Consider the following 22,414-nt stretch of genomic DNA (forward strand, 5'->3'; position numbering starts at 1 on the left):
ATTTCTATTAATAGTATGTATAATATTTTTATTATATATTTATTCCTAAATAAAAGTTCTATGATTTTTGTTTACTTTTACCGGTAAGAAAGACTATAGTGTAAAATGTAAACTTTTAAAGTTTAATTTGAAGTTGTTATTTCAGAGATAAGCATTTTGAAAGTTTAAATTTGAAATATTGCAAACTTCTTTTGGATACGCTCTTCCACCACATTTCAATGTTTTAACTGTCGACTTGCTACATGACTCTATTCGTTTTTTTTTCCTATTTAATGTTACTATACAATTGAAATCATAAGGCAAAAGACAATAGTGGATGACTTTTTTCCCCATACCCACCTTCTGTTTTCTCTATTTGGTTGTCCGAACCTGCAAATGCTACATTTGATAACATGGAAGGATTGGTCATCAAACAAATCAAAATTCACAATCAAGGATATTTATTATTAGCTTTTGTTGTTGTGCACTTCATTGTAAAATAAAAAAATCCAAACACGGATGATAACACCGTGGATCACGAGTAAACTAAATAACTCACTCAGTCATAAAAAGAAAGAGAGCTAGTGATAAAAAAATCGTTTGAAGATAGTATTGATCCAACCAAGCAAACATTATCTTCAAATAATTACAATGTCTTTACGACAATTTTTTTTTTTTTTTTTTTTTTTTTTTGATAATCCAGGGGTTCCCCGCTTCGCGGATCTTTCCCCTGGGTCCGGTCAGGCAGCGGTCCACTTCACCCGGGAGGACTTTACCTGGACTGGATCGAACCCAGTACTGCTTTGGTGTCCAGAAGAGGCAAAGTAGTTTCCGCATGGAGGAAATCGAACCCGGATGGTGGTTGCCACCACAGGCCCGTCCTGCCACTTGGACTACCACGTCCGGACACTTTACTACAATTTATTGTTGGGTAGCTTATTTAGCAACATAAAACTATGGAGTATTTTTTTATTTTTTGGAACTGAACATAAAACTATAGTTTCAGACTTTGTTTTGTATTTTTTCAACAAAGAGCGTAGCTAGAAAAACTTACTTATCAACTTTTCTTTTTAAAATTGCTCCTTTTGAGTTCAACATCCACAGTGATTAAAAACTTAATCAAGAATTGCACTTATAGAATTATCAATATAATAAAATTATTAATTTATAGAGGCACTGTATATCAATATAAACTAACAACTTTTATTATGGGGTGTATTTAATTGAGAGTTTTAGGTGATTTATGTCAAAATGACAAATCCACTTTATTGAAACATGAATTTTAAAAACTCATTTAAAATCCAGTGTTATTGAACTTGACATTTTATAAAGTACTCTGAAATTCATTGTTATTGAAAATATTTTAAGTTATGGAGTTTTAAAGTTTTCAAGTGATTTTTGAGTGTTTGAGTGGAGTTTCTTAGTTAAAAAAAATAAAACTCAAATCTTATGGTTTTAGGTGATATTCTAGAGTGGTTTAACAAAAATCATTTTATTCTCTGCAATTCTTTAAAATAATCTAAAACCTCGCTAAAAGTCAAATCACCTCAAATTTTAAATTGAATACACCCTAGTGTTTTCATTCATATATAATAGTAAAGTGTGATTTCCTAACTTCATTTGAACATTCTAATAAATAGTTTGTATATTAAAAACAAATCACACTTTGGAAAGAAAAAAAAATCAAATAGTCCACATGTTCAATAGGCTGCTCCTAAGTTATAAAACCGCCCTCGTCGACTGCTCACTGCCGTCGAGACTCTCGTGCGAGACCGTAATATTTTTTTCAGTTTTAATTATAATCCTACGGTCCAGATTTAATATCGTACCAAACCACTAGATCCACGATACATCCAAGACAGCAGAGTGCTCTCCTCAACTCTATTTTGTTTTTTTCCTCTCATTCTTTTTAGTCTAAACCAACTAACCGAAAAAAACAAAAAAAAAACTCTCTCTCCTCTCCATTTCTCTCTCTAGGAGAGACTACCGGAATCGCACGTCGACGGGAAGAGTCTCGCCGGAACTATTATAATTACCGCCGGTCGCATATATTATTCGTCGGAAACAACGCGTCGTGAGAGGAGAGGAAATTCGAAAAAAAAGAAAAAAATTTAGAAACACCGATTCACTTTTTTTTTTTGATTATTTTAATTGATCTGTGTGAATTAAATATTCTGCGATGGATGTGATTGGATACAAGGAAACAAAAAGGAAAGGAGGAAGATAAAAGAGAAGGCGAATTATTCTCTCTCTCTCTCTTTCTTCTGTGTCGAACATCGCTTATATTTTTTGAAGGTAATGAATTTCACGAGATCCATTCTTCACAAGTTTCTTTTTTTTTTTAATTTAATTTAATTTAGTGGAAAATATGTTTGGGAGGAAGCGTAATTGTGTTTGTTTGTAATTAGGTAAGCTCTTTGTATTTATTTTTTCTTTGCTGGTGAGTAATTTAGGTTTATTTTCTTAAATTAAGTTAAACTCGGTGCCCAAGTTTGTGAATTAGGTAGGAGTTGGTTCCCTGTTCGCATATAATGAGCTGAACAAGGATCATGAATTAGGCGAAATTGTAGTAGTCTCTTATGGCTTTTTGAAATACCTAATCTTTGTCTTCCAGGTGTTTCTACTCCGCTTTAAAAGGGGAGAGGTTTAAGATGATTTTTTTCGTATTGAACTTCTTCTCAGAGTGCGTAAAGTTGCTGACTTTGTTTCATACTTGGATTTGGGGTTTGATTTTGCTTAGTTCTAATTGAATTCTTATGTTTTTTTTTGTGTCCTTTGAGTTATTTTGCTTGATCTACTAGCTGATACGTGAACAATTGGGCCCTTTTCTGGCAAGATCCTTCTTTGCAATGAAAAGTGGATTTTGTTTCTTTTGGAGACTTAATGGCTTTGAATCTAAAACTGGTTGTTCATCTTTCAGGGGAAGTGATATGGTCCGTTGAAAAAGACTAAAAAAGCTACAAAAGAGATTTTGTTTTATTATTCCAAATTTTGCTGTCATCTGCATGATGCCGTCTGATATAATGGAACAGAGAGGTGTATCAACACCTTCCCACTTTCGTGAAGATACTCGTATTAGTTCAGAGGTAACTTTTTTTTTTTTTCTTAATTGTTTCATGGGGTTTTAACTCTGTAGCACCATCTTTGTCACATTATCTGCCACTATTTTCTATGATGTTTAAAACTGTTTTCTTTTTGTTTCTCAAGTATACTTGTTCTTTTGTTTGGCAGAGGCAATTTGGGTTTCTGAAAACAGACCTGATGCCTGAAAACCAAGGTGGTCGTGAAAGATTTTCAAATCTGCCAAAGAGTTCCTGGACACCTGAAAGTCACCAGCTGAAGCCAGAATCTAGCTTGTCTGAGGTGCACCCCTCTGTTAGCCCTAGCGCAAGAAACACCACAAATGGTAGCCAGTGGGAAAGTAGTTTATTTTCCAGCTCACTGTCTGATACATTTAGTAGAAAACGTAAGCTTCTGGTTCACTTTTATGAATTGTTACTTATTATGTTGATTTTGTTTAATCCTCTACGGTAAAGAAACGCCGTTTGTTAATTTAGTACATCATAGACGATCGTGAAAGTTTGTTTCTTTCTCCTTTAACTTACTGTACTTTAACTACTTGAATGCGTCTCCAAAATCTTGGTTTTTGCAGTACGGTTACAGAGAAGTGATATGCTATCTCCTATGTCTGCGAACACAGTTGTTACCCACCGTGAGGAAGAACCCTCTGAATCTTTAGAAGAAATTGAGGCGCAAACTATTGGAAATCTTCTGCCAGATGAGGATGACCTCTTTGCAGAAGTGATGGGTGACGTTGGGCGTAAATCTCGTGCCAATGGAGATGATCTAGATGATTTTGACCTTTTCAGCAGTGTTGGTGGCATGGAGCTAGATGGAGATGTTTTTCCTCCTATGGGCCCCAGAAACGGAGAGAGAGGCCGCAATAATTCTGTTGGCGAACATCATCGAGTGGAAATTCCATCCAGAACAATTTTGGCCGGAAATATCAGTAGCAATGTCGAAGACTATGAGCTGAAGGTCCTTTTTGAGGTACCTTATTCCAGCAGCGTTTCCCCCCCCCACAGATTGTTTGTATAATCTGGAATTGATTACTTCGTACTGAGAATACTTTTACTTGTTCAGCAATTTGGAGACATCCAGGCTCTTCATACAGCTTGCAAGAATCGTGGTTTTATCATGGTATCCTACTATGATATAAGGGCTGCTCAAAATGCGGCGAGAGCGCTCCACAATAAGCTGTTAAGAGGAACGAAACTTGATATTCGTTATTCTATCCCCAAGGTATGATTCCCTGTTCTTATGAAAGATATTGTCTTTGCTATGTGGACAGTACTTGTGACTTATGTTGATTTGTATCTATCTTATAATTTTCTTGGTACCAGGAAATTCCTTCAGGAAAAGACGCCAGTAAAGGAGCCCTGTTGATTACTAATATTGATTCGTCTATTTCAAATGAAGAACTCAATCGAATGGTCAAATCGTATGGAGAAATCAAAGAGGTTGATATATTGAGATTCTCCGTGTAGTTACTCTTCTGAGGTAGATTCTAATGATGTTTCTGTGGTTTGCAGATTCGTAGAACCATGCACGATAACCCACAGATATACTTAGAATTCTTTGACATCCGAGCGGCAGAGGCTGCTCTTGGTGGCCTGAATGGACTCGAGGTTGCTGGGAAGCAGCTTAAACTTGCGTTAACCTATCCAGAGAGTCAAAGGTGGGTGACTGGTTGTTTTTTTCTCCCTGGTTTATATTCCTTTGTGGGCTGCTTTGCTGTTAAGTATTTACGAGGATGCCAGTTGTGTAGATGTATGGGGTTCACCCATTCTTTTTTCTTTATTTCAGGTACATGTCACAGTTTGTTGCACATGATGCTGAAGGGTTTCTACCTAAAATGTCTTTGACTAATACATCATCTGGGCACATGGGTATGCTTTTGCATTCAGCGTTTGTAATTCTTTTTTTTTTTATTGAATGATTTGTCATCTTGATACTCAAACCACTGCCGTTAAATATCCCTGTGTCAGGGAGACATTTCCCAGGAATAATTCCTTCAACCTCCATTGATGGTGGACCTATGGGGATTAGTCATAGTTCTGTTGTATCACCTGTGAACTCCTTCATTGAACGTCATAGGAGTCTCAGCATTCCTATTGGATTTCCACCTTTGGCAAACGTCATCTCAGCCAGCAAGCCCGGAATTCAGGAGCATGTCCACCCTTTCGACAATTCAAATATGGGGATCCAAAGCATGCCAAACCTTCATCCTCATTCTTTTTCAGAATACCTCGACAACTTTACAAATGGTAGTCCATATAAGTCCTTGACAGCATTTTCTGAAGTCGTCAGTGATGGCTCGAAAGCAAATGATGCCTTTATGATACATAATGTTCGTGGAGTGGATGGCTTTAACGGAGGGGGTAAGCTCTTTATCTCTAAATTGCTACTGTTTTGATAAATTTGTCGAATAATAATGATGATATGTAGTTGACAATTGTGAGTTTAAGAAGAATGTCTGCCGTAGCACACTATTAGGATGGTCCTTACAATTTTAGTGGAATCTGAAATGTGCTACAGCGATGAAAATTCTAGGTACTGTTTCTGTAGACAACTTTTTTTTAAAGCATTCTTGGTGTAAAACTTGTCATCCTGGGAAAATATTATTAGTATTATGTTCTTAATTGCAGTCATATAGACAGATCACTGTGCTGGGTTTGAAATTGAATTTGAAAGTGGCTGAAACATTCGTTGTGTATGTCAACAGAATTGCACAATTACTGAGTGCTATTAAAATTTTAATTTTGGAAGATTGTGGGAAGTATTTCTTCTACTGTCATACATAATATTGTTTTTTTTTCTCACTTTTAGTTGTTGTGGTCTTTTGACTGTAGGTATAGGGTCTCCCATGAACCAAAACTCCCGCCGCCCTAACCTTAATTTATGGAGCAATTCTAATACTCAGCAACAAAATCCTTCAGGTGGCATGATGTGGCCTAGCTCGCCGTCTCACCTCAACAGCATTACTAGTCAGCGCCCACCTGTTACTGTATTCTCTAGAGCACCTCCTGTTATGGTGAATATGGCATCTTCCCCTGTGCACCACCACATTGGATCTGCGCCGGTATTAAACTCGCCTTTCTGGGATAGAAGACAGGCCTATGTAGCTGAATCTCTAGAATCGCCTGGCTTCCACATAGGTTCTCATGGTAGCATGGGGTTTCCTGGCTCTTCACCCTCACATCCAATGGAAATTGGTTCTCATAAGTCCTTTTCCCATGTTGCTGGGAATCGCATGGATATAAATTCCCAAAATGCTGTACTGCGATCTCCCCAACAGTTGTCTCATCTCTTCCCCGGGAGGAACCCAATGGTTTCAATGCCGGGTTCGTTTGAGTCGCCTAATGAACGATACAGGAATCTCTCACACCGTAGAAGCGAGTCTAGCTCTAGTCATGCTGACAAGAAACTGTTTGAGCTTGATGTTGACCGTATATTACGTGGGGATGATGTCAGGACAACACTGATGCTTAAAAACATTCCTAATAAGTAAGTGAATTCAGTGTCTCTCCTTTATTCCTTGTTACATATCTTTTGTTAGCTTCGTAGGTTGTTTGATGTATTCCTTTTCAATTCTGAACTCTTTTAAATGGTGCTATGGTTTAGGTATACTTCTAAGATGCTTCTCTCCGCCATTGACGAGCATTGTAAAGGAACGTATGATTTCCTTTATTTGCCAATTGACTTCAAGGCAAGCAGGCGTCCGTCGTAACTTTTTATATAATAGTCTTATGCAGAAAATGGGCTTTGGTATTTGCAGTATCAGTGTTTTTTTGCTAACCTAATTTTACCTTCTCGTTTCAGAACAAATGCAATGTGGGATACGCTTTCATCAACCTTATTGAACCTGAAAAGATTGTACCATTTTATAAGGTACAGCCTTCTGTTGCTGCCTTTTATATATTTTTTGGCTTTTTCTCTTGAAGAGCATGGGTTAAAAGTTTTAAAAACACTTGCAGGCTTTTAATGGAAAAAAGTGGGAAAAGTTTAACAGCGAGAAGGTGGCAACTCTTACATATGCTCGAATCCAAGGAAAAGTAGCACTTATTGCCCATTTCCAGAACTCAAGCTTAATGAACGAAGACAAACGTTGCCGGCCTATTCTTTTCCACACCGATGGTCCAAATGCTGGTGATCAGGTGAATGTTACTAACACATCAGATAACATCATCTTGTTAGGTTCTCATTTCGTAGTAGTTACTCAATTTCGCTCTCCCTTTGGTTGCACATATTGAAATGGGTTCTTAGTGAGCAGAGCCGGTCCTAGGTTTTAGAAGGCTGGAAGCAAAAAAAAAAAATGTGGCTACTTATCAAAAAAAAAAAGAAAAAAATTCTTAATACAGCAGATTCGAACCCAAGACGCCGCAAAGAAGTCTATTATTTGTATGCTATACCACTAGACTAAAGAAGTTTTTATGAATTTTGTGGCCGAAAATACTTGATTAAATTTTGTGGCCGGAAGCATGGGCTTCATTGGCTTGGCCCAAGGGCCGGCTCTGTTAGTGAGATCTCATAAGTTCAAAGATGTGGTGATGCTCAGTTACTCAATAAGAGATTGATTTGTTTCATATTTGTCACCTTTGTTGTTATTATTTGCAGGAACCATTTCCAATGGGAACCAACATACGATCAAGACCAGGAAAGCCACGAAGCAGTAGCATTGATAACCACAACAGTTTTAGCATCGCTTCCGTTTCAGAAAACAGAGAAGAACCTCCTAATGGAACCGATCCTTTCTTGAAGGAGAACTAACCAATGAGCAAAAAAACCAAGCAGAGAGGTAAAAGAAAGTTAAAGGAAAAATGAAGAGCTAAAGATATAACAAAAGTTTTGTATTATTATAATCATATCATCAGCACACCCTAGAGTTCGGTAAATCGGGGGTGTTAAATTTACCCTGACAAAACTGTTTTTGCGGTGAAGATATATTTTTTGGAGGGATCATTAAACTTTGTTGACCTCAAACCTTGACAGGTTGCTTCACCAGTTTTGTTGTATCATCAATATCCCCTGAGAAATCTTCAAGAGTTTCTCTTTAGTTTTTTGTTTTGTTTTTGTTTGGGGTTATTCAAGGATTTTTGTCTTCTTGCTATCAATGTAGTATGTAACAAGCCTTGGATTACATTCAACTTCTTTGCTGGCTGTTTGTGGCCATTTCATGTTGTATTTTTTTGGATATAATATAAATTTTCATAATCTTTTTGTTTTAACATGATTGTATGTATTGAAACACAATGCAACTCTTTTTTAAGAGACATTGAGCGGTCAAAAACTGTAGAGAAGTGAGTGAGAGGCAGTTTAATGCTAGGTTTATCCCATGTTGATGATATTAGCGGTTAGGCCATCACAGACCGACCAGCTTCATAAAACAGAATCTCTGGCCTGTCTCCACAGAATCTGACCACATTCTTCCGGTTACCAACAACCTTTCATATTTATCAACAAAGATCTGGGCATCACAATTCAGCACAAGAACTAGTCATAAGCTTATATGCAGATGTCTTCTTCAACTTCACCGTATCCAAACCTGCATCGCATCACATCCCATATATATATATATATAGATTCTGTCTTCATAATGGGCTCTCTCTCTTTTTTAAAAGGCTAGGCTATTGGGTCCTCCTCCATAAATAGCTTCAGGGTTTAAGGTTTAAACCCCTTCTTCTTCTATTGGGAAAAAAATGCAGAGAAGAAAGCTGGTTGTGCAAATCTCACAGTTTCCGATGAAGGAGCTGATTCGGCGCGCCAAGGAGGAGAGGAAATCACAGCCCTGTCGAGTTCTGGAAGATCCGCCGGATAACGGCTTACTCGTGCCGGAACTCGTCCACGTGGCTCACAGAGTTCACCGTTGCCGCGCCTCGTTACTCTCTGGCCTCTCTACAATCATTCATCATCATATTCAGAGGTTCATCGCTGCAGGTTACTTCACTCTTCTGTATCAATGCGTATTAGCTTTTTAGAGTGTGGAATCATATGGGGACTACTTTCTCAATAACCTTGTGAAACTATGTGTGCTTTGTTTATGATTTTTCATGTTTATGTTATATAATGTGTTTTCTTTAAATGATCACAGACGTTAGTGTTCAATGAAGGTTCTTTTGTTCTCAGGTTCTGCTTTGAGGTTCACATTGGCAAAGAAGGTCATGAGATCTTGTGGGGTCTTGTTCACCTTTATGACCGTGCTGTCAAACCTAGAGTTGTCCACTACGTCGAGAGGTTTACCGTCCCTAAAATCTCTGCGCTTCTTGAGTTATGCATACAAGCAGGAGTAGGTAGAAATTGAGAAGTTCCCATCGAAGAGAAGATCCAAACCTGTGAACAGCATTGAAGGACGTCAATGATTTTCCTACGACGGCTACAGTTTTACAAGAAGATGATTGTCGTAGCGCAGAGAAGAAGAGCTTGAAGGAATCTCAACGATTGGTTTGAAATGGTTTCAGGGGTCAGGGAGCTGATGGAGAGATACAAAGCGTGGACTTGCGGTTACTGTCCAGAGATTCAGGTGGGTCCAAAGGGACACAAAGTGAGGTTGTGTAAAGCCACAAGATGGAATGCACGCGTGGCAGGAAGCTTCTATTGATGATGTGGTCGGTCCAAACTCTGTGTGGCATGTTCGGGATCCAGATGCTTCTGCTCTTGACAATAGCTTGCAGAGGTTTTATGGGAAAGCTCCTGCGGTTGTGGAGTTGTGTGTGCGAGGTGGTGCACCAGTGCCTGAACAGTACAAGAGTATGATGAGGCTCGATGTGGTTTACCCTCAACGCGATGAAGTCGATCTAGTTGCTTAACCTTTCTATGAGACTGTTGATGTGAAAAAGATAAACTCATGTTATATATATTGCGAAAATAAGGAACACAGTTTTGGTTGGTTCTTTGAATCTCTCCCTAAATAGAAAGACCCTCTTTTGAGTCTCAAGCTCTACTCCTTGCGGTTGCGATCTCACTTCGCAGCTTCTCAATAGCTTTGACTGATCCGATTATGTTGCTCTCCATCTCTTTCAATTGCTCAAGTTTCTCTACGTTACCGCTCTTCTCTGCATCAAACTCTTCCCTGTTCCATTGAAACCAAAATGATTAGACCAACTGATGATGATGACAAGTAAAAGACGTTTCCTTTTACCTTAATCTCTGGTGCTCTTCTTTCAACCGCTCAAGCTCTTGAACTGAAGACTCTAGACCCTCTGACTCGAGGCAAACCTTCTTCAACTCCTTTACTGCCGCCTTCACCTGTGCAGCTAGCTCCTCGCGTTCTCTGGCTAATGTATGAGCCTCAATGTGAGCTGATTGCAGCTCCCTCCTGATGTTATCCCTGTTGTTGACAATACCCTCAAGTTTCGCAATCTTCTCGAGTGCACCTCGGATCTGAATCTCGCCGTCTGTCTCTGTCTTGACGATGTGAGCTCTCAGTCCCTGGACTTCGCGGTCAGCAAGGGATAGGTCTTCCTTGAGAGCTACGTAGCTAGCAGCAAGTTTGCGGTTGTCACTAGAGAGACGGTCAATCTCAGCAGCTCGAGCTGCAATCTTGTTTTCAAGAACGTCAGAATGGGAAACCCGGTGGTCAGAAGCGGAAGAGATGGTCTCGTGGTGCCGGGATGATGATGAACCACTAGTTGACATGCCTCGGCTATAATGCTGCTTAGATGAACCTAGTCTCTCCCTTGAAGACATATCTCTGAAAGGGGGAAAAAAGCTTTAAAAGTATTCCGTTTTAGCCGAAAAGACAGAGTCAACTGACAATTCAATACAAGAAGCTAGCTACTTTCAGTGGGCACAAATCAATGGCAAATCCTTGGATTGACACAAGCTGAGAGGAAACTAAGAACCAGCGTTCTCAAGGTAACAACAAGAGCAGAACCCTAACAAGCTAAGAAGACAACGAATTCACACACCCCTGATCACACGAACGAACCTACCTGAAATTCGCAGGAAGAGATGAAATCGAACACAAGAAGACTAGGATCGGATTACACCACCAACTTTGGTCTCGGCTTGATTGATTGTTTGTTCCAACTAAATTTATTATTTGTTTCTGCTCTTGCAGCGCAATCACAAATTGGGCTGATGCTAAACCATCAAGGCCCATTAGTTTCTGACCCATTAGTTTCATCCATGGTTGTCACGTGAGCGAAAGTCACACCATCTTTCATGAACAACAACAACAACAAACTTGTGCAGAATCAAATTTCAGATTCACACCTGAAATTAATGATCTGGAATAAAAAAAAAAGAGAGCAGACAAATGCGCTGATCGCTGTCTGAATTCAGTTGCCCTCCTCGTATCCAATCCCTGTCGTCGGGCTTCAAAATCGAATATTTACATTCTCAGGTAAGTCGAATATGTTATGCTCTTCTCGCGTCATTTTCAGTGAACCCACATTTGGGTTTTATCATTTAGATTTGATTTTACATCAGTCGCTTAAGCTTTAAAACTTCAGTTCCAGTCTTGCCTCTTTCTACGTTGCTTCCTCCTGTATTGTCTTCCTATATATATATATATATATGTTATTGTTTTGCTTCTCTTTGTCACAAAAAAGAAGCTTACTTGTACTCTGAAATACAGTGGCAGAGGCTATGGAGACGGAGATGGAGTTCTCCGATGTTGTGCAAACTAGTGCTAAGTATAAAAGGAATGGTCTTTGTGGGAACTCATCCATTGGATCAGAAAATGGGATCGAGAGGAACATGAAGAGCTGCCTGGTTACATCTTTATCTGTAACGGGAGAACAAAACCTGATTGCTACCGTTACCGTGTCTTTGGGATACCAAGAGGAGGAAGAGTCATTGTTGAGAGTAATCAAACCAGGGATGAAGCTTTTCCTCTATGACTTTGAGAAGAGACTTCTTTATGAAGCTACTATTGGTGGCAAGTTGGAGGATATACAACCACGAGCTTTCGGACAAGAAATATCCTGCCTTTCAAGTCTGCTATCTATGAGAGAATTACAAAGGCGGCCACAAGTTTTAAGCAAGAACTTGCTCAAACAGTTGTATTCACAACAGAATCACATGCTCAAGCTGATTGATACACTCAGCAAGCTTTAACGCAAGGTTCTATATCAGGGGGCTCCTGGCCTGGGACAACTGATTGGCATGCTGCAAGCCAGGCATATTCCTCAACCGCAGATCGGAATGCGGTGAATCAGTCTTATTACCATCAGACAGCGGATACAACCACAAAGCCTAATCAAACATCTTAAAACACATGCCCCTGTACGTAGTGGATCTTCAAACTCGGTTGAAAAACATGGTTTTATATTCAGTTGGGAAACTGTTTGATGCTGAAAACGTCTTTGCAGGATCTGGGGAAACTTGTGCGTGGTGAACGTAAACTAGTGCAACTCACTGGAAAAGAAGGAAAAAGTGACATAAGAGGTAAAGTCTCCAGCTCCTTTGCTGTAAGTTAAAAAAAAAAAGCTATCCATATAAGGTTTTAATTTATGTGCTCAAATCCCTACTCATAAGTGCAATTCTGACTGAGATACAAATTAATAAAAAAAAAACATATTAAAACTCTTTTATCACAAGCTCTCCTAAACCATTTCTTTATGTTTGATATTTTGGATTTGTTATTAAGAATATGCTTACTGACTCTAAGATTAACCCGAAGACCTGTTGGTAGAAGAAATGCCTTTTTTTTTTTTGGTTTTGAGTTTAATCTATGGGGGTCTTAAAGTCTCCCACACTATGTATATGATGACTGAGCACTTGCATTGTAATTCACATGACATGTTCTCTTGCTTTTCCTCTTTGTCTTCTCTTATCTTTTTTAAAAAGAATTATTTTCCTTCTTTCTAACTTATTTCTCCAATTAAAGAAAAAGATTTTGATTCAGAGGTCTGTCTCTATCTTTCTTTCCCCATATTGTATTTACATTTGCTTAGGTACACTATGTACTTAGGCTCTGGTCCTGCCTTTTTTGTTGTTGCTGTTGTGTCACAGATCATAAATGGGGAAAAATCAAGTTCAAATCTGCCTAGGTGAATTGTCACGAAATAACGTGAAAAGTCCCAAGATTTCAGAGTAATTATCCAAATATGTAAAATATTCTAACGTGAAAGTCCCTAACTATTTCCTACCGTCACTTTAATGGCAATTGTCGTGTTTTTTACTACAAGTTACACCAAACAATTAGTCTGAATATTTTTCAAAAGCAACAGCTTTAAATGTAGTCTGAAAATTTCTCAAAAGTTTCTGTGAAATAATAAATTTCTGTACAAAATTATTCAGTAGAAGAATGATAATTGCAGTTGGCATAAAATGAAAAGAATATAGATATTACACTGAAAAAATTTCTTGACCCAATAATGTCAAGAAAAATGCCTATTATAGTTTTCTTAATTATGTACTTTAGATGGAAATCAACTGTTCTACTTAGTACTCCCTCTGTTTCATAATAAGTGTCATTTTAGTTTTTTTTTTGTTACACAAAAAGTGTCACTTTACAATTCCAATGCAAATTATAGTTATTTTCAGCTGAAAATTAACGGCAAACTTCGTTGATTTTATAAATAATTTTATTTATCTCAAATACTATTGATTAAAAAGATGTAGTTAATAGCAACTTACATATATTTCCACTACTTTCTTAGTCTATGTGAAAAGTGTCAAACTGACACTTATTCAGAAACCGAAGAAGTATCGTTTATTGACCACAAGCCTATGATGTGTCATAATAAATAATGATTCGATTGGTGTAAACAGACAACGAATGTTTGCAATAGTATTATATTGCTAAAAAATGGAAGGTAGATCATTTAGATCAACTAGTATTGAGCTATCATATTTCCCCAGAATAAAATTATGTTGTGATCAAACCAATTAGCATGTGCCATGACATTGGCACCTTGAATTTATAAAAGCACCAAGACTGGTAAATAAAAAATGTTAATGACGACCCCTTAATCAAAAATAAACAAAAGCTGAATCCTCTAAACTAATCTTTTTTTTTAATAACTCAAACTTGACGTTTGATTAAAATTAATAAACACGTTAATAAGTTTTTTTTTTTTTTTTGACAATTGACTAAGACTCTTTATGAGAAAGAGAGTTTCTGAGAAAGTAGCTGAAAGTTTCTAGGATGTTTCGTGTAAACAGAAGTATAAAAAGGGGAAGACGAGGGAGCCAGTCATTCGAAATAAAAGGCCGCGTTGGCATAAGTGGGGTCCCATTTTACTGCGTCTGAATCTTCCTTCTTTGTGAAAAAAAAAAAAAAACAGGTGTAGCTGTTGTCTGTGTGTTATTCATCCAAACCGTTTCTATGGGAAACTGCTGCTCCGATGTTTCCTCTGGAGCTGGGGCTATAGCTGGCGTTGGTGGAACTGCTGCTATCTCCTCTGCTCGCGGCACTACGAACGACGCCGTTGATTACTATCTCAAGTCTCGAGGTTTCAACGGTCTCTTCTCTCATATCGAGGTTCCCTCTTTACATCATTTTATCTCATCGTTCTGTTTCTATCTGAGGGTTTCATGATTGTTAATGTCTTGTCTTTTGTTCTTGCAGCTATCGTTTTGTGCTTCCAATTTGCGAGACCGTGACGTGCTTTCCAAGGTAATTCGTTGTAATGGCTCCTCTAGTTTTGTTTAATTTGATGTTTTTGCCTGAAGGCAGTGTATCTATGCAATGGCCTCAAAGCTATGTCATTTGATATCTTAACCAAAGGTCTTATCAGTGATGGAGCTATTTTAGTATTTGCCATGGAATCACATTTATATTAATTTTCTTTATTGCAGAGTGATCCTATGGTGGTTGTCTATAGAAAAGAAAAAGATGAGACACTTTCGGAAGTGTACCGCAGCGAAGTTGTTTTGAACTCCTTAGCTCCTAAATGGATTAAGAAATTTACACTCGCTTATCATTTCGAGACTGTCCAGACATTCTTGTAAGATTGCTTCTAAACAAAATATGTGGCTGAGAGAGATAAAAAAAAAAAAAAAAAAAAACCTTTACTTGATCAAAGTAGTTTTGACACCTTCTGTTGGTTTGTTTGTTTGTTACACAGGTTTCGTGTGTATGATGTTGACACTCAGTATCAAAATTCAAAAGAGGAGGTAACTAATTCTACCTCATCTTATTATGTCTCCTCCATTTTCCTGATGAGTCTTTTTTGTCTCTTTAAAATGTGGGTACCACAACCACCACCCACATGCTTGTGTCTCAACATTCATTCATTACTGATGAAGATTTACTTTTCAGATGCTTAAGCTTGACCAACAGCAATTTCTTGGTGAGGCAACATGTGTATTGTCTGAGGTATCAACTAGTGCTTTAATTTAAATGCTATCCTTTTACTTGTCTGATAGACCTGAGTTTTGGCATGTGTTGGACTTTAAATATTTACTTATTTAACCACGCAGATAATCACAAAATCAACTAAGACGATTACATTAGAGCTAAAGCGTAAAGAAGGCGTTGCTGCACAGACTCAGCATCACCATGGGAAGCTTATTATCCATGCTGAGGAGTCCCTTGCTTCTAAGATTACGACAGAGATTGTATTCAGATGTTCGAGTTTGGAATCTAAAGATCTTTTCTCAAAAAGTGTAAGAGTTTGTGGATTCATTCTCCTCCTAAGCCTTTTTTTACTTAAAATAACACAGTTTAGACATAAAATAAAATATAACTCGTTTATTACATTTTTATTGCTCATGTTTAGGATCCATTTTTGGTGGTATCAAAGATTGTGGAGCAAGGAACTCCAATCCCAGTGTCTAAAACTGAAGTCCTGAAGAACAATCTTAACCCTATCTGGAAACCACTCTTTCTAAGTGTTCAACAAGTCGGGAGTAAGGTATATCAGAATAATCTTATATCCATGAATATGTAATAGAAAGTCTATTTCTCTGTCTGAGATAAGATGTCTCAAATTTTCTCCCTATAATCTTGCAGGACAGCCCACTGATAATAGAATGCTCAGACTTTAATTCCAATGGCAAACACAGTCTCATCGGGTAAAGATTAGAGCTCAGACTATTTCTTTTTCGGAGTAACTCTTATCTGTTAACTGACATAAGTACTCGTTTATTTTGGGTGGCCAGAAAAGTTCAAAAATCGCTTTCAGACTTGGAGAAACTTCATTTGACTGGCCAAGGAATCAACTTATCTTTGCCTACTACTGGTGCTGGACAAAGCAAGGTATGAAGGTCCAAAACATGTTAAATGCATTTTTCATGTAAGTTTATCTGATAACATTTCTCCTTATTTTTAAAGGTATTAAAGAGCCAGCTTTTTGTGGACAAGTTTACAGAGACTGTCCAGCACACATTCCTGGAATACTTGGCCTCTGGGTTTGAACTAAGCTTCATGGTAGCAATCGATTTCACAGGTAATAAGGTCTTACACCACCACTGCAGATAATCATTAAAAACTAAGCTTCTTGGACACTAATATAAATATCTCTTATTGTCCTTGCAGCTTCAAATGGAAATCCACGCCTCCCTGATTCTTTGCACTACATTGATCCTTCAGGACATTTAAATGCTTACCAGAGAGTGAGGACTTGATCATGTTATTTCATTTTTTCTTAACTAGCAGTCACTCTGACTAGAACCAATTCTTTTTTTTTTAATTATTATTGAAACAGGCAATAGTGGATGTTGGAGAAGTATTGCAGTTTTATGACTCAGACAAACGTTTCCCTGCCTGGGGATTTGGAGCTCGTCCAATTGACTCTCCAGTTTCACATTGCTTTAACCTCAATGGAAGCAGTTCATACTCTGAGGTAAAACCAAAACTCAACTCGTTTATCAAATATTATTAGAATTTTTTTATGTTTTTGTATTCACAAATCTAATTATTTTCTTTCTATCTCTCAGGTGGATGGGATTCAAGGAATCATGACTTCATACACAAGTGCGCTCTTCAACGTCTCTCTAGCAGGGCCTACCCTTTTTGGTCCGGTGATTAATTCTGCTGCAATGATAGCCAGCCAGTCTCTAGCTCAAGGTTCACGCAGATATTACGTCTTATTAATCATCACAGTGAGTATTATAAATAAATATAAACCAACATCAGAACAAAATCAAACATTTGTTTATAACCAAAAAACTTGTGTTCAGGATGGTGTAATAACAGACCTTCAAGAAACAAAAGATGCACTAGTCAGTGCATCGGATTTGCCGTTATCAATTCTCATTGTAGGAGTTGGAGGAGCCGATTTCAAAGAGATGGAGGTAAAAAGTCTATGGAAGAAGAAGACATAGTAAGATTCTTACAACTATATATGATCTTTGTGTAAACTGTGTGTTTGGTTTTGGTGTGGTCTTGTAGATACTAGACGCGGACAGAGGTGAACGACTGGAGAGCTCGAGCGGGCGTGTGGCGTCACGTGATATCGTTCAGTTTGTAGCACTACGAGACGTGCAACGTGAGTTTTGTTTTGATTCTTTAATTTAACCCACAGGAACCGTATGACAAAGGCTTAGTTAGTTCCTTTGAGGTGGTGGGGGTGTTAATGAGTTTGTGTTGTTTCTTTGCAGATGGAGAGGTCTCTGTAGTACAAGCGCTTCTTGCAGAATTGCCTTCACAGTTTTTGACGTATATGAGAATCCGTAATATGAAGCCTGTTCCTCTGTGAATATATGATGAATCCGTAATATGAAGCCTGTTCTTCTTTGTGTTTCTTTTTTTTTTCTGAATGTAAAAAGTTTCGAATGAAGCGACTTGTAATACCACATTGGGTTTGTTTTGTCTTGAATATTGTAAATGTAAATGATTTACGTTTACAGTTTACAAACATGAGGAAGCTATAATTTACAAACCTGAGGAAGCTATAGCCTAAAAGGTCTTAAATTATCAATTTATCGTTTAAGTCTAATGAATTAGTCTAAAGATCTAACTGGTAACCATCCTAAAAATAAAAATAAATAAAAATGAATGATTGTTCTTTTTTTTTCAAATTTGGTAAACAACAATTTTATTTTATAATTCTCTAAAATGAACGAAAAAGAATGAAAATAAAAAAATTGTTCTTTTTAAATCATGTTATTTTATAAATCATTGTTATTTTATAGGAATGATAATGAATTTAATGTTCGTCTCTTTATGAATGAGACTAATTAAAGACATTCAACAGTAATGATTTGCAGTTGACAAGTAGTACTAAATTTTGCAGTTAACTGTATATACTTACTAGGGGGACAACCCGTCCATAAATAAATGAATTTAAAATATATAAACATCTTAAATTTTGATGAGCCTTTGCAATCGTAACATTAAATTTTACTTTTTTTAGATATCATAAGTATATTTCACATTTTTAAAAAAATATTTAAAATATAAAAAAATCATGAAAACATTATTATTTTAAATATTTTTTCTACTTTAATTGTGATAGCAAGTAGAAAATTATTTATAAAACTGCAAGCATTAGGTTAAAACCAAACAATAAGTTATGGATTCGTCGTTCTGATCAAGAAAAAAATCAAAAGATATATGTATTGTCTACATGAAATGAAAAGTCACACTAAGATATATGTATTGTCAACCTAAAGTACAGGTTTAGAGTAGTTTTCCTGCTCTGGAGATTGATCCAAGGTGATGCATACAGAGCCGTGCGAAAGTTTAATGGAGCCTGAGGCAAATATAAAAATGGGGCCCCTTTATAAATTTTTTTTTATCATAGTACAATATATATTTGAAAAAAAAATATTAAGACAATAACTTTAAAAAACTAAGACAAAATTTTTCTTCCCTCTTTTTCAATAAACTCTTTAATCAAATTATCATAATCTAGATTCCTAACTAATTCTCTCTCGATCGATATAATTGCTAGACCATTTAACCTTTCTTGTGACATGGTTGATCGAAGATAAGACTTTATTAGCTTTAACTTGGAAAAGCTTCTTTCAGCAGTGGCGACAGAAACTGGAATCGTCAATAATATTTGATAAGCAATCCATGAGTTTGGATAACACTCTTCCCTTCCTTTCAAGAAGTTCAAAACTTCAAGAGGTCTCTTGTAATCTTGTGGCAATGCCTCTTTTAGAACCATCAGTTCAAAACACAAATCATCCCCAATAACATCAGAATGATTTACATGCTTTAAAGCTGCTTCAAGATTGGTACAAGATGCCATCAAACTATCTTCACTCGCTGATTTCAGTTTCTCCAAATCAAAGAGAAAACCAAATGTTTGTTCATACTTCTGAAATTGCTCAAACCTTGTTTCAAGAGAATAAAGAGCTTGATCCATGAGAACCAAGAAAGAAGACGTGTGTGCTTGCTTGAGAAAGATTGATGTGAACATTGCACGTAGAATACTTAGGAATATATACGAACCAAATATATTAAGTATAACTGCACTTTTTCCTTTTTATTTAGGAGTTTGACATATAAAACATATATTCATTTTTTCAATTTGGAAAATTGACAATAAAATAAAATACTCATTTTTTTAAAAAGCAATGTAGATAATTGAACTTGTATTGAATAATAAATGGCAAACTTAAACCAATATACTACTAATAATTTTTGGAAATTTGGGGCCCTAAAAATACTATATATTTTGGGGGCCCTATGCGAAAGCCTTTTTGGATACACTTGAAGCACGGCTCTGGATGCATAGTACCTAAAAACAGAGCAACAATGTCTAATATTTGATTAATGAACGCATAACGACAATTTAAACTAAAAACTCCAAATATAAAGCATGTGCATTAAAGACTCCACTCCTAAAAACACCTGATGATTACTTCCAAGAGCATATCATCCATATGAGAAGGATCCAAGGTGATAAAGTTGACAACATTCCTCTGTAGCCTCCACTTCTCATCGATATGGTGAGAGGCCAAACACATGTAGTTAGCATTGTCCCGGGATGACCACATCTCCACCGAAAGGTTGATCTTACCCTATAAATTACTCAAAGCATGTGGCACCCTCTTCTTCTCTTTAATGTAAATCTTCATACATGTCTCCTTAATGGTTCTATAAGCTACAAGTTCATATGGCTGAAGATTCCTTGAAAACACTTTGACGGCAACATGATCAACCATAGGTAACGGAAAACCATGCAATATAATCATACGTCGCAACAATCTCGTCACTATGTTGCTCCTGATCAAACTTAGGCCTAATGTAACCGTCTTTGGCTGACCCTCATTGAGACTGATAGTAGCAACTGTTGCTGGATTCTCCTTCTTCTTTCTCTTGGGAGTTAGCAGCTGAGACATGTCGTGATTGGTTCTTTCGAGACAACGCATGAGATGGTTCTTGGAATGTGTTGTCCCGCTGTTACTTAAACCGCTGAGTTTCTTTGTGTAACACCCCGGCCCAGGCCCAAGTGCAAAAGGTCCAACAAAAGGAAACCCTAAGTAATCCTAATCCCATTTCCTATAAAAAGAGGAGCCTCTCTGCAGCTGAGCCACAACACCCACACAGCGAAGCCCTGCGAAACCCTAGACCTGCCGCCGACCTCCTCCCGTCTCGCGCCGCCGCCGACTAACCGCCGAGGAAGCGCCGCCGCCGATCGCCACCCGCGAAGCCCGAGCCGCCGATCCAAGGTGCAGAGCCGTCACCTTCTCGACTCCGTCTCGTGTAACCATCTCCGATCAGATCTGTAAGATCCGGAGCAGGACCCTCTCTCCTTGACATCTTAGAACCAGATCTGCAATCACCAAGAACTAAGGTGAGGACCCGTCTGTGAACTCTTATCAAGATTCCTAATCTAGTATAGTATTAGGAAGTAACTAGTATGAACTAGAGTTGATTGAATTTGATAATGACTTGATTAAAAAGAATGATTGAATGAGACTTGATGTCGTGATTGATTGATGAAAGAACCTAGTGGAACTAGGGAAAAAGATAATGATTGAGATAAGAACCATCGGGAAAGATGGGGAAAGAAACGCGGCGGCCGTACCGTTCAAAAACGGCGGAGATGCGGGGCCATAGCATCAGTAAAAATGGCAGATTAAGAATAGAGGCGGCAATAAGATTGAGTCACGCCGAGTCTTGGCGGGAAAGGGTCGTAATGCACTGAAAAGGCGGTCCGCACCCGAGGAACCGGGTGTTGGGCCTACCAGGGCAGACGACTTCACAGGGAAGCAACAAGAAAAGGGGTGGAGGGAACCGCTTGAGCTGTGTAGGTCCTAAGTCTAGGTGTTTGTGAATGTTGCTTGCTAGTTCCTTTTAGCTTGCAACTGATGCTTGCTGAATTATGTGTTTTGATATGAGTTAACGGGTTCCTGGAACCCGTCCTCACTGAGTATTCCCAAATACTCACCCTCTCCTTTCAGGTACGGACGAGGAGGCGCAGGAGTAGGCTCGGAGTGGTGCCAGCCAGGGGTGTTTGGGAGTTTGAATTTATTTATTGTTTCAGTTGTTTTCTCAAGAACCATTTCTTTAAGATTTGAGTCGAATACATTTTGCAAGATTTTGAGGAATAAAAGGATTTGATGAACCTTGTTACGTTGTTACTCTATTTATCTAGTCAAGGACCAATGAGAGGGCATACAGAAATGTCGGTAGTTAGACATGTGTGCCCTTAAGCCCGTTCTCAGAATACCCGAGTGTGGTAAGAAGAGATGGGTGTTACAATTGGTATCAGAGCCACGTTAAACCTATCCGGTCCTAGCCGGATGGGTGCTGGCAGAAAGAATTTCAAAAAAGGGGGGGGGACTTTTATGTTTATTTCCATCGCACCACTCCGGCTGACCCATGCCCTTCTCGACGAGGTATTAAGTCACTACCTGAATTCTAGTTATCTAACTATTACCATTATGACAGGATGCCTCCCAGAAACGCCCGACAAGCTCAACCCACCACGACGGCTCAGAGGGCCGCGAGACGTGCTGCACGGGCCGCATCACAGGCCACCGATGAGACCGAGAGTCAAGCCGGGGATAACGTGGAAGTGAACCAAGAGAACGGCCAGGCACCGGGCCAACTCCAGGCCACCATGGATGCTGCGGCCACGGAGGAACTATGACGGTACCGAGAAGCTTACGGGGGTAGGCTTCCTGGTGACGGTGCAGCCGCCGGAGAAGGGCTCGCACCACCCGTGGCTGTACCAGTGGGGAATCAACCAGCCGTGCCATCCTACTGGGATATGATGAAGCAACTGAAAAGTATGCAAATGGAACTGTTTAGCGGGGGAGCTGACCCAATTGCCGCAGACAACTGGAGGAGGAGATTGGAGAAGAATTTTCTCTCAGCCAGGTGCCCACCGCAATATCGCTGGGATTTAGTGATATCTTGCATACTTCCATTATCTTATCCATTCATCCATGTGCATTTTTATCATATAGACTAGGATTTAGCCATGTTTAGGTTACATTTTGCATACATGAGTCTCTATCAGGTGTTGGAGTTCCACATGGAGTTCTTGGGGCTATTTGGATGCATTTGGAGCTCAAAGGA

The 22,414-nt window shown here is 38.3% G+C and overlaps 4 protein-coding genes across 11 annotated transcripts; 3 read left to right on the top strand and 1 right to left on the bottom strand.

Moving 5' to 3' along the window:
• Positions 1-1,894: 1,894 nt before the first annotated feature.
• LOC106335214 (protein MEI2-like 1) lies at positions 1,895-8,098 on the top strand. Of its 4 annotated transcripts, none has more exons than XM_013773671.1 (14): positions 1,895-2,274; positions 2,900-3,065; positions 3,211-3,445; positions 3,632-4,029; positions 4,123-4,281; positions 4,383-4,499; positions 4,572-4,717; positions 4,846-4,928; positions 5,028-5,420; positions 5,892-6,546; positions 6,664-6,748; positions 6,862-6,930; positions 7,017-7,301; positions 7,557-7,620. In XM_013773671.1, exons 2-13 carry the CDS (start codon positions 2,985-2,987, stop codon positions 7,290-7,292), a joined length of 2,697 nt encoding a protein of 898 aa, XP_013629125.1. In that variant the 5' UTR covers positions 1,895-2,274; positions 2,900-2,984; the 3' UTR covers positions 7,293-7,301; positions 7,557-7,620. The 4 variants fall into 4 exon arrangements, with proteins under 4 accessions (XP_013629125.1, XP_013629126.1, XP_013629123.1 ...); XM_013773672.1 differs by lacking the exon at positions 7,557-7,620 and adding an exon at positions 7,657-8,098 and having other exon boundaries at positions 1,896-2,274; positions 5,979-6,546; positions 7,017-7,196; XM_013773669.1 differs by lacking the exon at positions 7,557-7,620 and adding an exon at positions 7,657-8,098 and having other exon boundaries at positions 1,897-2,274; positions 7,017-7,196.
• A 640-nt stretch (positions 8,099-8,738) lies between these two features.
• On the top strand, positions 8,739-9,863 carry LOC106336060 (APO protein 3, mitochondrial). The gene is given in 7 exon segments (XM_013774777.1): positions 8,739-8,957; positions 8,960-8,976; positions 9,166-9,325; positions 9,327-9,391; positions 9,393-9,467; positions 9,469-9,600; positions 9,602-9,863. Coding segments are annotated over 7 exon segments (912 nt in total). The 3' UTR covers positions 9,846-9,863.
• A 46-nt stretch (positions 9,864-9,909) lies between these two features.
• Positions 9,910-11,072, bottom strand: LOC106336059 (protein FLX-like 4). 3 transcript variants are annotated; one of them, XM_013774774.1, is made up of 3 exons: positions 10,971-11,050; positions 10,178-10,747; positions 9,910-10,108 (listed from the first exon to the last, which is right to left on the bottom strand). In XM_013774774.1, the coding sequence occupies exons 2-3, from the start codon at positions 10,723-10,725 to the stop codon at positions 9,970-9,972; spliced, it is 687 nt and encodes a 228-aa protein (XP_013630228.1). In that variant the 5' UTR covers positions 10,726-10,747; positions 10,971-11,050; the 3' UTR covers positions 9,910-9,969. The 3 variants fall into 3 exon arrangements, with proteins under 3 accessions (XP_013630228.1, XP_013630230.1, XP_013630229.1); XM_013774776.1 differs by having other exon boundaries at positions 9,911-10,108; positions 10,178-10,729; positions 10,967-11,046; XM_013774775.1 differs by having other exon boundaries at positions 9,914-10,108; positions 10,178-10,729; positions 10,971-11,072.
• Positions 11,073-11,597: 525 nt separating this feature from the next.
• LOC106336061 (protein BONZAI 1) lies at positions 11,598-17,776 on the top strand. 3 transcript variants are annotated; one of them, XM_013774780.1, is made up of 18 exons: positions 11,598-12,267; positions 12,354-12,429; positions 14,274-14,470; positions 14,558-14,605; positions 14,788-14,936; positions 15,057-15,105; positions 15,251-15,307; positions 15,412-15,597; positions 15,711-15,845; positions 15,944-16,005; positions 16,093-16,189; positions 16,274-16,379; positions 16,469-16,545; positions 16,638-16,775; positions 16,870-17,034; positions 17,113-17,226; positions 17,324-17,420; positions 17,533-17,776. In XM_013774780.1, the coding sequence occupies exons 3-18, from the start codon at positions 14,315-14,317 to the stop codon at positions 17,628-17,630; spliced, it is 1,734 nt and encodes a 577-aa protein (XP_013630234.1). In that variant the 5' UTR covers positions 11,598-12,267; positions 12,354-12,429; positions 14,274-14,314; the 3' UTR covers positions 17,631-17,776. The 3 variants fall into 3 exon arrangements, with proteins under 3 accessions (XP_013630234.1, XP_013630232.1, XP_013630233.1); XM_013774778.1 differs by having other exon boundaries at positions 11,599-12,267; positions 16,265-16,379; XM_013774779.1 differs by lacking the exons at positions 11,598-12,267; positions 12,354-12,429 and having other exon boundaries at positions 14,194-14,470; positions 16,265-16,379.
• The last annotated feature ends 4,638 nt before the right edge of the window (positions 17,777-22,414 follow it).

Source organism: Brassica oleracea, chromosome C3, assembly GCF_000695525.1.
Source record: "Brassica oleracea var. oleracea cultivar TO1000 chromosome C3, BOL, whole genome shotgun sequence".
Taxonomy (NCBI): domain Eukaryota; kingdom Viridiplantae; phylum Streptophyta; class Magnoliopsida; order Brassicales; family Brassicaceae; genus Brassica; species Brassica oleracea.

Excerpts from the sequence above, each read along its gene's own strand:
- LOC106335214 (XM_013773669.1), top strand. The coding sequence starts at position 2,985 with ATGATGCCGTCTGATATAATGGAACAGAGAGGTGTATCAACACCTTCC. Across the intron at positions 4,500-4,571 it reads CGTATGGAGAAATCAAAGAG|ATTCGTAGAACCATGCACGA; the intron begins GTTGATATATTG and ends TGTGGTTTGCAG. Across the intron at positions 7,197-7,656 it reads GTCCAAATGCTGGTGATCAG|GAACCATTTCCAATGGGAAC; the intron begins GTGAATGTTACT and ends TATTATTTGCAG.
- LOC106336059 (XM_013774774.1), bottom strand. The coding sequence starts at position 10,725 with ATGTCTTCAAGGGAGAGACTAGGTTCATCTAAGCAGCATTATAGCCGA. Across the intron at positions 10,109-10,177 it reads GAAGAGCACCAGAGATTAAG|GGAAGAGTTTGATGCAGAGA; the intron begins GTAAAAGGAAAC and ends TCAATGGAACAG.
- LOC106336061 (XM_013774778.1), top strand. The coding sequence starts at position 14,315 with ATGGGAAACTGCTGCTCCGATGTTTCCTCTGGAGCTGGGGCTATAGCT. Across the intron at positions 14,471-14,557 it reads GTCTCTTCTCTCATATCGAG|CTATCGTTTTGTGCTTCCAA; the intron begins GTTCCCTCTTTA and ends TTGTTCTTGCAG. Across the intron at positions 15,846-15,943 it reads TTCAACAAGTCGGGAGTAAG|GACAGCCCACTGATAATAGA; the intron begins GTATATCAGAAT and ends ATAATCTTGCAG.